At 46.7% G+C, this 17,121-nt stretch overlaps 1 protein-coding gene across 1 annotated transcript in view; it reads left to right on the top strand.

Annotated features, from left to right (window-relative positions):
- The first annotated feature begins 687 nt into the window (after window positions 1-687).
- Window positions 688-17,121, top strand: part of SEC14L2 (SEC14 like lipid binding 2) — a 36,214-nt gene continuing 19,780 nt past the window's right edge. Inside the window, exons 1-2 of the mRNA XM_081175013.1 lie at window positions 688-848; window positions 13,994-14,069. Of these exons, the coding sequence (XP_081031139.1) occupies window positions 795-848; window positions 13,994-14,069 (130 nt within the window). The 5' untranslated portion in view covers window positions 688-794. The remainder of the gene's footprint in view (window positions 849-13,993; window positions 14,070-17,121) is intronic.

The following is a 17,121-nucleotide window of genomic DNA, read 5'->3' as shown; positions in this document are numbered from 1 at the left end:
ACCAGTAATATTTTAGGGAGCAGGCTAGCAGGCGGGGCCCATTACTTACATCATAGGAGCCTACACAAAACAAAACACTGTTGCTGTATGTAGTTGCTGTATGTATGTTGCTGTAAAAGGGGACGTGGGTGGCGCTGTGGGTTAAACCACAGAGCTTAGGACTTGCCGATCAGGAGGTCGGCAGTTTGAATCCCCACAACGGCGTGAGCTCCCGTTGCTCGGTCCCTGCTCCTGCCAACCTAGCAGTTCGAAAGCATGTTAAAGTGCAAGTAGATAAATAGGTACCACTTCGGTGGGAAGGTAAATGGCATTTTCGTGCGCGGCTCTGGTTCGCCAGAAGCGGCTTAGTCATGCTGGCCACATGACCCAGAAGCTGTACGCCAGCTCCCTCGGCCAGTAAAGAATGATGAGCGCCACAACCTCAGAGTCGGCCACGACTGCACCTAATGGTCAGGGGTCCCTTTACCTTTACGTAGGTTTATTTGTTTTTTTATCTTATATTTTGGAAATGTACATCCAGGTTTTTTTCCCCTTAATTTTTTGGGGGGCGCCCAAGAGAGTGGGGCCCTAAGCTATAGCTTGTTTAGTTTATGCAAAACGTCAATCCGGCACTGGCCGAGCGCGCAGAAAGAGACCCGCGCCCGCGCAGCTCGCCAAGAGGCACGTCCCCTTTAAGGGCCGGGCCGAGGCGGGGCTTGGGAGCCTGGCAGAGCTCGGCTGGCCATGAAAGCCTTCGGACCGGAGCACCGGCTCGGCATTCGCCGGTTGGATCAGCTGCAGGAGCGCGGGCCACCATGAGCGGGTACGTTGGCGACCTCAGCGCCAAGCAGGAGGAGGCGCTGGCCAAGGTAAGGTGAAGAGATGATCAAGAGGACTATGAACCTCATCCATCCATCCATTCTTTGTCTGAGTTGCGTTTACTTCGCTCAGTTCTTAGGGGGCTGGCTCAGATCCCCCAATTCTGAGCCCAGCGTAGCCCCACTTCTTAAGCACACGTAAGCAGTAACTATGGGGACCGATTCCCCCCCCCCCCGCCCGCCGTGATTGACTTATCCGGTTTTAAGCATCCCGCCCCCGTCCTTGGTGCTGCAAAAGACGCCCTGCGATCTCCAGGGAGAAAACTGCCCACTTCCCTCAAGACCAGGCGATGTCATGCTCCGCAGCCTGACTATCGGGATATGTTTACTCAGAAGTCGCCGCCGCCGCCCTCCTTTGATTTCTAAGGGAGGGATTTCATGGGCGTAGCCAGGGGGGGCAGGGAGGGTAGCTGCCTCCCCCTAAATCAAGTAAAATAAATAAACTACTTAACAAAAAGTAGAAACTGTAGGAAGATTTTGACAGGTTTTTCTGAGCACTTGGGGTCAAAAGAAACTTATTTTCAACAACTGTTGTTGAAACGTTTCTGTCCGAATCTGCTAGATAGAGCCAGACAGAGGGTGACAGGTGCCCCACATTGGTCCTGGCCACCTGCTCCCCTAACATAAATCCTGGCAATGCCCATTTGGGGTGGGGCTATGCACATGCAGGGTTGGAGTGCTTTTTTGGGGGGGGGACCCTCTGCAATCATCCTGACCGGTCTACCTTGCAAGGTTGTCGTGTGGTTGTTCTTTATCTCCTTCCCTTTTCTCTCTCTTGGCTCCTCTGACCCATATTTACCTAAGAGGTAAACAGTGGGTCATGATACCAAGCCAGATCTCTCTCTGGCACATACCTCAAAGCTCTTCAGTAACGCTTGTGCAGGTGAGAGAGAGACTTTCCCCGGGGGTTAAGTAAAGGGCAGGCTGTTTCTTAACCAGTGTCCAAATGGGTAACTTACATAAGGTTGTCCCGGCCGGTGCCAAAGGTCCCTCTAACTAATCCCATGTTTTGCGTCCCAGTAGGTGCCAGGCAGCGAATTTCTGGGGAAGTTTGTCAGCAGGGGAAGAAATCACAGCATCTCCTGCCCCCCTCGCTTCCCACTAGTGGTTCACACCCCCAGCATCTGAGACATAGAAGTGCAAGCAAATCCTGCCACAAATGGTGCTCCTCTTGCCTGTTATGTTCAACTGCAGGCTAGCTCATTTTGCCCAGCTTCTAGTTCCTCTACACTAGTAGTTTTCAAAGCAGGTGAAATGGCCCCCATTTCATTTCTACTATGAAAGCTTCGGGACACAGGTGGCGCTGTGGGTTAAACCACCGAGCCTAGGGCTTGCTGATCAGAAGGTTGGTGGTTCGAATCCCCGCAACGGGGTGAGCTCCTGTTGCTCAGTCCCTGCTCCTGCCAACCTAGCAGTTCAAAAGCACGTCAAAGTGCAAGTAGATAAATAGGTACCTAGGAAGGTAAACGGTGTTTCCATGCGCTGCTCTGGTTCACCAGAAGCGGCTTAGTCATGCTGGCCACATGACCCGGAAGCTGTACACTGGCTCCCTCGGCCAATAAAGCGAGATGAACGCTGCAACCCCAGAGTCGGCCACAACTGGACCTAATGGTTAGGGGTCCCTTTACCCTTTACTTTATGAAAGTTTCAGGGCCGTGGAGGGGCCCCAGAAGTGACTTTCAGCCACATGGCTGTTGTTGTTTTTTTAATTGCTTTGAAAAGTGCATCCTGCATGTAAATAATATTTCCCTAGTTTTCACACCTCCCCCCCACATAACTCAAAAACTATAAGGCATAGGATTTTTTTTATTCACACCAGTGTCTCCGACATGTGAGATGATCCAGTATAGCGATCTTAATGAAAATCTGACATGTAGTAGTTAATTAAAAAAATTAATAAGTTGTGGTGATCTGTCATGGAACAACCCTGCCGGAGAAGATACTGGTAGTCACTCAGAGCTCACTGCTGGTGGTGAAGGGGCCTCTCCGTAACAGTTCAGGGCACCCCAAAATGTAGGTCCACCACTGCTGCCACCTGGGGGGCGGTGGGGTCAACTTGTGCAAGAAGCTGGCAAGGGAGCACAGGAGGCGTGAATTTTTATCAGACTTGCTGGATTCCTTGGCCCAAGTTCATCAAGTTTCTTGAATTAATTAATTAAACTAAATAGTTTTCATTGGATTTTGATTATTGTAATACTGTCTTTCTTAGTGGGTGAGCTAGGGGACACTGGGGACGAGTTTATAGAATCGGGGGGGGGGGGGAGTCTGAAAAAAATAGCCTGCTCTAGAACCCCCTTACCTGACTCCACATTTTTCTGCTTGTGTAAGCTCAGAGGTCCTTTGCTGGACCATTTAGGGATTCTAAAAACATAAGGTATCCTCCATGTTAATTTGCAGACTTGTGTACATTTGTGTCCTGGTTTGGATGAGAGAAAAGTCCCCTTCATATGTACTGTAGAAGTTTCCACCTTATTTTGGAACGGTCCTGGTTTCTTTGCTTCCGATGTGATCGGCACTCAGCCGCCTGAGTTTGCTCTTAGAGCGGCAAAATGGACAGTGCAACAAAATGTTGCAATCTATTATTACCTTTTCTTAGAACTGCTCCTACTCAGGGTGCAAACCAGCCAGTTCTCCTCCAGCAGGCTTAAAGCTTTGCGCAACAGCTTGCTAGGTCCTCCTCACTTGAGTGGCTCTTAATTGCTTCTCCACTTTTGCAAAATCTCAGGAACTGCCAGTGCATTCAGGTTGTTCCCTCTTTTGTTTCTCAATGGCCTCGTTTTTCTCAACATCTCCAGCTGGCATTCACCACCTGAATTTGCTGTTGGAGTGAATTAAGGGGATTTTGCCTGTGTGAACACAGAGTTTAGGCTCTGCTGTTGCGCTCCTGGCTCATTGACCTCTTGGCCCTGCAAATCTGCATCCTTCAGTTGTTTTAAAGTTGTTTTAAACCTAGTGCCTGTTGCCATATCTTCTGGCTGCAAATTTTGTAAACCGTATCTACTGTTTTGTTTTTATTTATTGTTTCCTCCCCCCGCCCCAGCAAATCCCCTTCCTAGGAACATAAGAAGATGCCAAGCCAGACCGTTCATCCACCCAGCTCAGTATTGTCTGCACTGACTGGCAGCAGCTCTCCAAGGTTTCGGGCAAGGGATACTCCCTGTTCTTCCTGGTAATGCCAGGGATTGAATGTTGGGACCTTCTGGATGGAAAGCAGATCTTCTGCCTCTTTGTTGTGATCCTTCCCTTAATTCACAGGAACCCAGGAAGCTGTGTTCTGTTGAGTCAGATTCTTGGTTCATCCAGCTCAGTGTTGCTACACAGACTGGCAGTGACTCTCTAGGGTGTCAGGCAGAGGACCTAACTGGAGATGCTGTGCATTGAACCTGGGACCTTCTGCATGCAAAGCAGATGCTCTCCCACTGAGCTATGGCCCTTGCCCAAATAATTCTGGTCTTGAAGTTTGGTCTTTTCCACTGATGCTGCACCTTTGATCAGTTGTAAAAAGTTGTAAAAATAGAAATGCGAGTGCATAAGGAGAGCAGGCTGAATGATGACCTCTAGTTTGGCACCTGTTTCCCACAAAAAGCATGGTGTATCCTCACAGATGCCCTCTTGAGAAACTCACTTGGCAGGACATGAAGGCAATATCTTTCATTGGAACCTGGTGTCCATCGGACCTGCAGAAACATTTCCTAGACAGCAAAGGTCTATGGTTTACCAGTAGAGCAAGTGCTTTGCATTCAGAAAGTCCGAAGTCCAGTCCTTGGCAGAGCCACTGCCAGACAGAGTAGACAGCGCTGATTCAGATAGACCAATGGTCTGACTCAGTCCAAGGATGCTAAACCAAATGGGCCATTGGCCTGATCCAGCAGGCTCTTCTTATTTTCTGAAGAGGATGGCTTTTAAACACTGCTCAAGCAGGCTGTGTTTAAAGTCGCATCCACACTGCACACTGGTTCCCCTGTAGAATGCTGGGAGCTGTAGTTGACTGCTTGCAGAGCTAGTATTCTTAGCGCCCTTAAACTACAGTTCCCAGGATTCTATGGGGGACATCATTTGCTTTAACTGTATGCTGTATATATGTGGCCTTGGTTTGGGCGTGGGGCTTTTTATTTATTGTATTTAGTTAAATATTTTTTATAAGAAGTATATCACAGCAGTTTACAACAATATAAACACATGAAACCAAGCAATAACATCATAAAAAGTTACAAAGAAGTTAAAAGCAAGAAATAAATTAAAAGAAAATATCAACAGGCCAACATAGGGGGAAGTCCTGCATAGGCCTGATGGCAGAGGATTGCACAGGACTGAGCCAATGGTACTCAATTGACCCATCCTGTGGCATTTTATTTTTTTTAATAAATGTGGGTTTGGGGCTTAGAATTTCTTTTTACGCTAGGTGGTCTTTCATACCTAGATTGCTCAGCTACTAAGTCGGAAAGCATCTCAAAAATACTGTATAAAAGAATAATCATGTATGTTCAATGAACACGAGCAAATAGATACAGCCAGCTCATAGGAAGCTTGAAGGCAACAAGCTGAAAACTTTCCCTTGTCTAGGGCAACTTTCACCAACCAGGTGACCTCCAGATCTTTTTGATTACTACACTCCCCAGCCCGTGGTGGTCCAAAACATTTGGAGGATGCCAGGTTGGGGGAAGCTACCCTAAGGAAAAAGCCCTACTGAAAACAATAAATTTAATTCTAAGTAAAGAATAGGCTTGCACCGTTCTCTCCAGTTCTCTCCATTTTTCTTGTTGTAAGAGTTTCTGTAAAGGGAAACAACAGAGGACCTGGAAAAGGCGACTTTTCTCCCTTAAAGACCTGAAGAGGAAGAAAGTCACTGGGGAAAGGCCAAGACTCTGGAGCATCTATTGCCATCATCTGCAAAGAGGCATAAAGCCTTGCAGCCTTTGCCCTGGTAAACACAGGCAGCTGCCCTGGACCAAATCAGGTCATTGGTCCATCTAGCCATCATGGCTAGTAGCCATCAATAGCCCCCTCCTCCATGATTTTGTCCAACCCTCTTTTAAAGCCATCGCTGCTTCCTGCAGGAGTGAGTTCCATAGTTTATTATGTGATGCATGAAGAAGTCTGTCCTGAATCTGTGGCACAATGGGTCAGCGTGTCTGGCTGTTAACCAGAAGGTTGGTGGTTCGAGCCCACCTAGAGATGGCTGTGGGCAGGATTCTTGCATCGCAGGGAGGTGGCTTGGATGCCCCTCAAGGTCCGTTCCAAGGTGATGATTCGATGTTTCCAGCATCAGTGGGTGCCCACTTCTTACAATAGGCGCACAGCCAGCCAGTACCCACACAGGAACATAGGAAGCTGCCTTATACCGAGTCAGACGATTGGTCTGTCTAGCTCAGTAGCGTGTGCTGTCAAGGCAGAGACTCCCCAAGGTTTTGGGTAGGGAGTGTCTCTCCTTGCCCTGCCCGGAGATACCCTTGGGGATTGAACCTGGGGCAGATGCTCTAACCACTGAGCCAAAGCTCTTCCCCAGTGCTTTGGAAGATGGAAAATGTTTATGACTGCCATTGGGAAAAGTAGTATGTGATGGTCCCAAGCGACACTACAAAGTGGGTCTTGCTCTGCCCTATAAGAATACAGTGGTACCTCAGGTTTCAGACATTTCAGGTTACAGGCGCTTCAGGTTACAGACTCCGTTAACCCAGGAATAGTACCTCGGGTTAAGAACTTTGCTTCAGGATGAGAACAGAAATCATGCAGCGGCAGCGGGAGACCCCATTAGCTAAAGTGGTACCTCAGGTTAAGAACAGTTTCAGGTTAAGAACGGACCTCCAGAAGGAATTAAGTTCTTAACCCGTGGTACCACTGTAATAATTTTATTTATATGCCCCAGCCACTTTGGGCAGTTCCCAACAAAAGATTAAGGTAAAGGTACTCCTGACTGTTAGGTCCAGTTGTGGCCGACTCTGGGGTTGCGGTGCTCATCTCGCTTTATTGGCCGAGGAAGCCGGCGTACAGCTTCTGGGTCCTGTGGCCAGCATGACTAAGCCACTTCTGGCGAACCAGAGCAGCGCGCGGAAATGCCATTTACCTTCCCGCTGGAGCGGTACCTATTTATCTACGTGCACTTTGATATGCTTTCGAACTGCTAGGTTGGCAGGAGCAAGGACCAAGCAACAGGAGCTCACCCCGTCGCAAGGATTTGAACCACCGACCTTCTGATCAGCAAGCCCGTGTCTTCAACAAAAGATGAAGATGGTTGATGATTTACTGTGTTTTTAAACAAAAGATTAAAAACACAATAAATCTTCAACCATTAAAATCCTCCCTGAACAGGGCTGCCTCCAGATGTCTTCTAAACTTCCAGGCACAAAGTTTATTGGATGGCTTCAAAGAGCAGAGGAAGAACAATTGCAGTAGTAATTAAAACCGGATTACCATAATTGCTTTTTTTTAAGGCCTCGTACAAGTTCAGGAAGCCTCGCGTAGCATTCTCATGCTTTCTTTTGCATAATTGGCAATGTTCAGCCTACATTCTGAAATAACAGAGTCTTGCGGAAGCAGGTTTGATTTATTAATGCAACTCTCCACTTTCTTTAAAAAATATGATACCATGCAACGCTTAAACAGACGAGGGCAGGTTCCCTTCGTCACCAGGCTGCAACCATCATCAACCTTTTATTCGACCGTCAGTCAGAAAAAAGTACATTTGTCAATACACAGTTAAAAGCTCCAGGAAGATTTTAGAACTTAGCCAACACTAAAATGGGCTAAACAGATAGCCCCATCACCAGGCTGCAATCAATGCGTCGCTCTGTGGGGTGTCCCACAGGGTGGAGGAGCTGGCACTTTTGCCAGGGGAATGTGGTTGCTTGGAGACTGGTGGAAGGGGAGGCATACAGAGTGCTGCATTCATGGGGTTTGGGCGCTGGGGAAACTGCACAGGCTCGGTATTTTGTGACCATAACTTAGTGAACTCAGAACTTAGAACGGGCACTCCTTGCTTCGCTTACACTCACCTTTGCCAAGCCCCTTTTCTACCTGGGAGGTTCGGACTGGTAGTGGCCAGAAAGTAAGCCAGGAAGTGCCCAATTGAAACCTTGTTCAGGCTAGCCATTATCCTCCCAACCTCAGTTTTCCTATCTGCAGTATGGGGCTAACGATACGGCATTTTACTTTGTTTGCCAAAACTGTTTGCACATTCCAGCTCCGAGGGCCTTCTGGTGGTTCCCTCTGTGCGAGAAGTGAGGTTGCAGGGAACCTGGCAGAGGGCCTTCTTGGTGGTGGTGCCTGCCCTGTGGAAAGCCCTCCCATCAGATGTCAAAGAGATAAACAACTACCTGACATTCAGAAGACATCTGAAGGCAGCCCTGTTCAGGGAAGTTTTTAATGTGTGACATCTTAGTGTATTTTTGGTCTTTGTGGAAGCCGGCCAGAGTGGCTGGGAAATCCCAGCCAGATGGGCAGGGTACAAATAATAAATAAATTATTATTATTATTATTATTATTATTATTATTATTATTATGCCATGTATCTGGAATCCTAAATGTGACAATGTTGGGGGGCTGCTTTTTTGGACTGTTTCTTTATGGGGGTAGGTGATTTGCCTGTTTAGAGGGTGTTCTAACATTATCAGTTTTTCTTCTGTGAAATGGGTATTTTTTGGTACCCACAACAATTTCCTTGGGTTTCCAAATGTGCCACAAGCCCTGGCCCCCAGACTGGGGACCTTCAGCCCAATATAAATCCTCCCCCGTAATAGTTGAGGCTACTGTTATATGAAATATATCCCTGTAGCTATAGTTCCCCCTCTGCGTACCTCTGCGTTTTGAATACTGTAATCTGTCTTTTTATGAGAAACTGTATCGTTGCATTTGTGTTGCCACTGGGGTTTCTAGCAGCTTCAGGAATAAACGGCTGTAAATTGTCTATAGGTAGCTCTAAGCTGCCATATCACTAAATCAGTTCCAGATGTCATGCAATAATGTCACACTTATCACAAGCGCTACTGAACTGGTCACATAGGGGCCCATTGAATGATTTGAACTACAACTCCCATTAGCCCCGGTCACCATCTTTTAGCTTGACCTCCTGCACAAGGTCGTTGTGAAGATCCTTCAGTGTGGCAGCAACTACAGTGGTACCTTGGTTCTCAAACTTAATCCGTTCTGGAAGTGTGTTCCTTAACGAAAGCGTTCCAAAATGAAGGCATGCTTTCCCATTAGAAAGTAATGCAAAACGGATTAATCCGTTCCAGACTTTTAAAAACAATTCCTAAAACAGCAATTTAACATGAATTTTACTATCCAGCGAGACCACTGATCCATAAAATGAAAGCAATAATCAATGTCCTGTACTAAAAAATAAAGAAGTATTGTAGATGATAAAAATCAAAATTAATTTTTTATTCTTACTGGCACTGATGCTCAGTTTGGATGGGGGGCTTTTATCCATTTCCACAGTCACACAATCCATCAGTCAGTAGCTGAACTGGGCTCCACACAGTCACAAAAACAAATTAACCGAAAAAGCCTCAAAAACAAAAGCGCAAAAAAGAGCAAAAAAAAAGAGCACCAAACTTAATCTGCTCCAGAAGTCCGTTTGACTCGCGAAATGTTTGAAAACCAAGGCACGGCTTCTGATTGGTGCAGGCACCCCGGAAACAATAGCTGACAGCTGCATCGGATGTTCAGCTTCCAAAAAACGTTAGAAAACCGTAACACTTACTTCTGGGTTTTCAGCATTTGGGAACCAAGGTACACTTTGGAACTCCCTGCACCTTGACCTTAGGCGCGTGCCTTTGCTGTATCATTTTTGGTATTTGTCAACATCCTTTTTTTTGTCCAGGCAAGCCTCCCCAGGTATGTAGAGCTGGCATGCATTTTCATATGTCTTTTTAAAAATAATGCATGTTCCTAACTGTCAGTTTTATTTATATTTTGGTGGTGGTGTTCTTTTAAGTCTGCCTATTTTTAACTTCAGACTCTTTATTTATTGTTTTAGTGTATATTTTATGTAAACAGCTTAGAGGGCCCAGCCCACACCTTGCCCACCCAATTAAGTGGTATACAAGTTCTGTTATATAAAAATACATAAAATAATATTTCCAAGCTGCTTTTCAACAACTTTCCCAAACTGGAAACAAATACGTAAATCCCATTTGAAAGCGAACATTAACATATAGCAGTTCAAATCACAAGCCAATTAAAAAATGCCCTGTACCATAAAAATTAAGAGCACCAGGAATCCCCCTAGCTGCATGTACAATAAAATCTTTGATTGAACGCCATAGAAAAAAACATTCATCCATAGCAACCAATGTGCCTAGGCACTTTTATTTTTTCCTCTTCAAACATGGGAGCTAGAAACTTTAAAGGCAGGGAGAAAAGGATATCTCAGAGTTACGATAATCTGCATTGGATACCATTTGTAATTTCTTTGAGATCCTGTTAGGTGGATTAGAAATTTTGGCAAACTAAACTTCTGCAGGGAAACATTCTGTGCCTGATATGGACAATGAGCTTGTACTCTCTCCTTCCACCCCATGGCATAGAACATTTTAAGAACTATATAGGCGTTGCCCGTGAGAACATGCTGGGAAACTGCAGACCAAGCTGTATTGCCAAGTATCTTTAATTTCTGACGCCTGTAATCCAGTTTCTTTTCTAACTTTTTTCTTATGAGCACTTCCAAGTTTTATTTCCAGGTTTGGGGGTTCCGAATCTTTGCTTTCGGAAGCAGCGCTGATGCATTAGCACGGCTTATCCCAAAGTGCAGTACATGTCCCCCTGCCCCCAGGGTTCTTAAATTACATCAGCCTCTTTCACACGTTTTTAAACTTCCTCTGCGTTATTCTATACTTCCAGTAGTTCATCGCCTTGAATTTTGCCTCCAGGTTTTGTTGACTGCAAAGAATATATGTGAGGTCGCTGACCTTTCCACACTGCCGGGTGGATTAGCTTCTAAGTCTTGTACGTCCTGTAGATCTTGAGCCTCGTCTCAACTCCGAAAAGGCCTGTAAGCTGGAGGGATGACTTTTGTAGCTGGAGGGATGTGCTGGTAGCATAAAGGTAAAGATAAAGGGACCACTGACCATTAGGTCCAGTCGTGGCCGACTCTGGGGTTGCAGTGCTCATCTCGCTTTATTGGCCGAGGGAGCTGGTGTACAGCTTCCGGGTCATGTGGCCGGCAGGACTAAGCCATTTCTGGCGAATCAGAGCAGCGCACAGAAACGCTGTTTACCTTCCCGCTGGAGTGGTATCTATTTATCTACTTGCACTTGGCATGCTTTCGAACTGCTAGGTAGGCAGGAGCAGGGACCGAGCAACGGGAGCTCACCCCGTTGCGGGGATTCAAACCGCTGACCTTCTGGTCGGCAAGTCTTGCTGGTGGCATAAATCTCTGCAAAATTCTCCCAACTTCATATCATAGCTGTCAACTTTCAGATTTGAAAATAAGGGATCAGCAGCCTCAAAAATAAGGGATCAGCAGCCTCACCTGTCCCAGGGACAGTCTACGGGATATCTAACAATCCGGAATAGCAGCGGGAAGCAGCAGGAAATGTCGCTGAAATAAGGGAATTTCCCGCAAAAAAGGGGAAGGGATATGCTTCATATCCCTTTTTCCTCTTTGCACAACCCTTCCATGCTGGGCTGTTCCCAATGATACAGCTGGCAGTAGCTGGGCTACTTATGACCCAGTTCTAGCTGCAATAATCTAATTAGCTTCATTAAGAAGAGAAGATCCTCCAGCATAATTTGGTGTTTCTCAAGGTCTCTTTTTGCACCTCGGAGTTGTGCAGACCTCTGAAAGCTGGCTGGCGTCTCTCCAAGTGCTGGATCGATTGTGTATGTTGCAACAGGTTCCTTTCCTGCTGGAGTATGCAGGTTAATTATTTTCTTTGTTTGCAATCTCTTTATTCTGCCCTATATAAATGAACGGCATTCATGCTAGAGCTAGAAGGGGACCAGGCGTGTGTGTGTGTCATGGTAGTATCAAAGCATAATGCTGTGCTCAAAAGGATGTACCCCAGAGGTTCCGATCATGTGCAATTCTTGCAAATGTTGAATTGTGTGGCAATAAGGCTGAATCAGAGAGATCTACCTGGCAGAAGAGGCATCTGACGCAGAAAAGCATTGTTTGCCTTGGAGAGAGGTGGGACTTTGCACAATGGGCACAACCAAGTCTTGTAATTAAGAGCATTTGGCAAGTCAGTTTTGATGGCTCCATCACGGCTTTCTTGGTGGCAGCTCCCAGACTTTGGAACTCCCTCCCTGGAGAAGCTTGACTGGCTCCCTCCTTGCTGTGAAGACCTCCTTGTTCTACAGACTGCTCTTAATTAATGGGCTGATGTCATGCTGTTTTTAGTTCCGATCTCCTGAGCGGTGAGAGATTCCAGGGGTTCCAGGCGCAATTTCCTAGGGTCCATGGTCCATGGTTTATTCACACATACCTATAAGACGCCCCCATGTATAAGACTCAAATTTAAGAAAATGGGGGGGGGGGAGATGACACAGAGTTGTTGAGCTTTTATGGGGAGGGATTACCCAGGGTTCTTGGGCTTTTTTTAGGGGGGATTGCTGAAAATCGCTCACCCGCACGTGTCACAAGATCTGCCTCCCCTATGTCCCACTGCCGGCAGAAGCTGCCAATCACCCATCCAACTGCCGGAGCATTAGCCAGTCAACACCACCCACTGACGCAGCAACCAATAACACGCATAATAGCCGCTGACAACCACAGCAGAAACCAATCAAATGTCCTATGCACTGCCCAACCAATCAAATGTCCCTATGCACTGCCCATGTGTAAGACGACCCCCACTTTTATTTTATGAATGGGGAGGAGGAAATCTTATACACGGAAAAGTACAGTATATACAACCTGAGCCTACAATGCAGGGGTTCCCAGCGTTACACTCAAAGAAGGTCTTTCCAGTTCCATAGGCACAATCCTGGATCCAGACAGACATCAGACACCAGCCAATTCATTGTGTTGTCCCAATACAGGGATAGTCAACTTTTTTATACCTACCGCCTACTAATGCATCTTTCTTGATGGTAAAATTTCCTGACCGCTCACCAGTGCTCGATGGAAGGAGGATTCAGCTTGTGTTGTAGAACCCCCTACCGCCCACCTAGAATCCTGAAACGCCCACTAGTGGGCGGTAGGGACCAGGTTGACAACCCCTGCCCTAATAGCACATCCCTCGGCTATTGCCTAACACAGGTCAGCCTGCCTTAATTTGCACCTGACACTTGGCTTAATTAAAGCATCATCAATGTCTAGCACACACTGGGTCTGTTTACCCAGTTTTAACAGTCCAAACATTGATTACTGTATTTTTTGCTCTATAAGACTCACCTTTTCCCTCCTAAAAAGTAAGGGGAAATGTGCGTGCGTCTTATGGAGCGAATGCAGGCTGCGCAGCTATCCCAGAAGCCAGAACAGCAAGAGGGATTGCCGCTTTCACTGCGCAGCGATCCCTCTTGCTGTTCTGGCTTCTGAGATTCAGAATATTTTTTTCCTTGTTTTCCTCCTCCAAAAACTAGGTGTGTCTTGTGGTTGGGTGCGTCTTAGAGAGCAAAAAATATGGTAAATTCTAACACTACTGGTTTCGGGAACTTGGGGTGTCTGGCACCCACAAACTTACAACATTATTGTAATTATTTGTGTGTCTTAAACTGATTTTATATATGTATATAGTTTTCATTCTAATAATGTTTAATAGTTGTTGTTTTCTATGTTTTTAGTGATTCTTGTTTTTATCTGTTAGCTGCCTTGAGTCATGTTAGGGGGAAAGGCGGGGTATAAACAAACAAACAAAAATACCCCCCTCGTGGAACTACAATTCCCAGAGTTTGCTGTGAAGTGGGGTTGATTGTTAAGCCACTCTAGGAACTGCAGCTCTCAGCACCCTTAACAAACTATAATTCCTAGGATTCGGGGAAAGCCAATGGTTGTTTAAAGTGGTACGATACTGCTTAAAATGTATAGTGGAGATAGCTATTTTATTTGGAAATAAGTCTCACAGTATTCAACAGGACTTAAATTCTGGGTAGCATTGTAGGTAGCATTATAGAAAAGTGTGAGAGCAAACCTCTGTAACGGGATCCTAAATCTTTACACGCACACTCTCTGTGTTTTTCATTTTTCTCCTCAGTTCCGTGAGAACATCCAGGATATCTTTCCTCTGATGCCTGTCACAGAGGACTACTATCTCTTGAAATGGCTCCGAGGTAAGAAGGCCTGGGGGTTGTTTGCTTTGTGCCAGGAAACACTTGATGTAGTGGTTAGCTCAATAACATCTGCACCAACTGGCTGTGACTCTCTAGGATTCCAGGTGTCCCTTTGGCCTAAACCACTGAGCCTCTTGGACTTGCCAATCAGAAGGTCAGTGGTTCTAATCACTGCGACGGGGTGAGCTCTTGTTGCTCTGTCCCAACTCCTGCCAACCTAGCAGTTCGAAAGCACACCAGTGCAAGTAGAAAAATAGGTACCACTGTGGCAGGAAGGTAAACAGCATTTCCGTGCACTCTAGTTTCTGTCATGGTGTTTTGTTGCACCAGAAGCGGTTTAGTCATGCTGGCCGCATGACCTGGAAAGCTGCCTGTGGACAAACGCTGGCTCTCTCGGCCTGAAAGCGAGATGAGCGCCGCAACCCAATAGTCACCTTTGACTGGACTTAACCATCCAGGGGTCCTTTCTCTCCCAGCCCTACCTGGAGATGCTGGGGATTGAACCTGGAATCTTCTGCATGAGCTACAGTCCCTTTTCTCTGGTTCTTTGGTGGTTTTTGTAGACTTGCCTGCAAGTGCTCCCAAGTGTAAATATATTGGCTGCAGCCTGGAAGCTGGTATGGAGAACCAGACAGGCAATTGCAGGAACAAGAGGAGAGTGTGTGTGTGTGTGTGTGTGTGTGTGTGTGCGCGCGCGCGCTTATCTTCCCTAACTGGGATGAACGGAGAGAGTCGTGTGCTTTTTATCACCCAAGATTCCTTTGCTTGCACTTTCTCTGTGCAAGCAACGTACCAGGCACGGGCTTTGCATTAAACACAGCGGGTCCACAAAGGGGCAGATCTTGTTCAGAACTCCAAGGCCGGGCCCAGGTGACTGAGTGCTCAATCCAGATAACATTTTTATTAACGTGTGCAGCTAGCCATGGTCATGCAGACTCGGTGCAGATTCTCCTGTTCTTTTTTAAACGGAGTCACCAACCTAATATGCTCCAGGTCTGATATGAGTGTTTCTCAACCTCTTCCAGCCCATACCCCCTTTTAGCTAACATAAAAATCCCACACTCCTCCTTTAGGCCTGGCTCCTCTAATTATTTTATTTAACTTTTCAATGGATTGAAGTTTTGTGATTTTTATTTATTTTTTACTTATATCTGCCTATATACATAAAAACGTAAGGCTGTTGCCACGATGCAGTTTGTGCAGCTGCCAAGTCCCACAGGAGGAATGGCAGGCTGGCAAGCGAGTGAACGGGGTGGAGCAGGGGCGCTTCACACAGTGGTTTACCAAGGCACTGTGAAGGGGCTCCCCGGTCATTTAAAAAAGGGAAAGGGCCTTGGATTGAGCTGGGGGGGAATAGATGAGGGGGTGGGTGAGGTGTAAATTGAGTGGAGGGAGTCTAGCAAAGCAGCAGGTGGGTTAGTGAGTGGAGTGAACAGGGGCAGCAGTCCCTAGTGGTACAATTTTTTTAAAAAAAATACTCACCCCACCCTGAGATCTTCCTACACCCTCCTGGATAAGAAGCACAATGCCAGATGCTTTAGACTACAGCTCCCATCATCCCAGGCCATTTGTTCTTATCACTGGGGCTGATAGGAGCAGATAGTTTTGTGGGGTTTTTTGTTAACCTGATTTGGGAATATTTCCACTTGCTTCAGGAAATTTCCTGTCGCTCTAGAGCAAGGCTAGTCAATGCAGTGAATGCCAGACGTTGGACTACAGCTCCCAGCAGCCCCAGCCAGACTGGCAAAGTGGGCAGAGGCAATGGGAGTCGTAGTCCAAAACATCCGGAGGGCGCCAGGTTGGGGAATGGGCGGAACATATTTTTATTAGGCAACTCATAATCAAAATAAACTGGATAATTTTTAAAATCTCTCTTTCCTTCCCCATGATGGCTCACCACATTGCTGTCTCTGTTTTATTACATTTATATGCCAGCTTTGCTCCAAGTAGCTCGAAGTGGCACACACGGTTCCCCTCCTCCCCACTTTATCCTCACAACAAACCTGTGGGGTAGGTTAGGGCTGACCTGCGTGGCAGGGAAGAGCTTTACAGTAAGTGCAATTACACCCACAATCAGAGTTTCTCCTTCAAATCTGCCAGACTCTTATTTCAACCAGTTCTGCCACTTGAGACTCTGCCCTGGAGTTTCTGCCTGTTAGGAAGATAAGGCTCTCCAGTGAGAGATTAAAAATTATCAGGCTGTTATCGCAGCCTTATCTTCCTTTGCCTGACCCCTGATATTCTCTGAAGTCCTGTTAGGCCTGTGCTGCAATGGAGAGATGTTGCAACACAAGGGGCCGGTCCTACCATTAGGCGTTGGAAGCCATTCCCCATCTTTCTCAGCTGATGCCCTTGTGAACATACCACTGAGCTGTGTCCCTTCCTCAAATGGTGATGCTAATAACATATGTATAAGAGTATTGAGAACCAGTGTGGTGTAGTGGTTAAGAGCGGTAGACTCGTAATCTGGGGGAACCAGGTTCGCGTCTCCGCTCCTCCACATGCAGCTGCTGGGTGACCTTGGGCTAGTCACACTTCTCTGAAGTCTCTCAGCCCCACTCACCTCACAGAGTGTTTGTTGTGGGGGAGGAAGGGAAAGGAGAATGTTAGCCGCTTTGAGACTCCTTAGGGTAGTGATAAAGCGGAATATCAAATCCAAACTCTTCTATTTTTAGGAGTGTACGGAGCTGCCTTATGCCAAGTCAAACCAAAGGTCCACCTAGCTCAGTATTGTCTACACAGACTGGCAGCAGCTCTCTGGGGTTTCAAGGCAGGGGTCTCTCCAGCCCTAAGTGGGATTCAACTTGGGACGAAGGCAGATGCACTACTGCTGAGCTATGATCCTTCCCACTAAATCACCAACAGGGGACCCAATTCACTCCCCGAGAGTGAAAATGTGTGTTTAAGGGCCTCGGGTGAGCCCTGCTGGATCAGGCCAAAGACCCATCTGCTCCAGCATCCTGTTCCCACAATGGCCAACTCGTAGTCTCCTTGTTGAGCAACAGCCTGCAGAGCTTAGTGGAGTGGGAGACCAGCCAACCAGAAGGTGTCT

Source organism: Podarcis bocagei (assembly GCF_964188305.1).
Source record: "Podarcis bocagei genome assembly, chromosome: 16".
NCBI classification, from domain to species: Eukaryota; Metazoa; Chordata; class Lepidosauria; order Squamata; family Lacertidae; genus Podarcis; species Podarcis bocagei.
The sequence above is the reverse complement of the archived record's forward strand: the minus strand, read 5'-3'. Positions and strand labels throughout refer to the sequence as shown.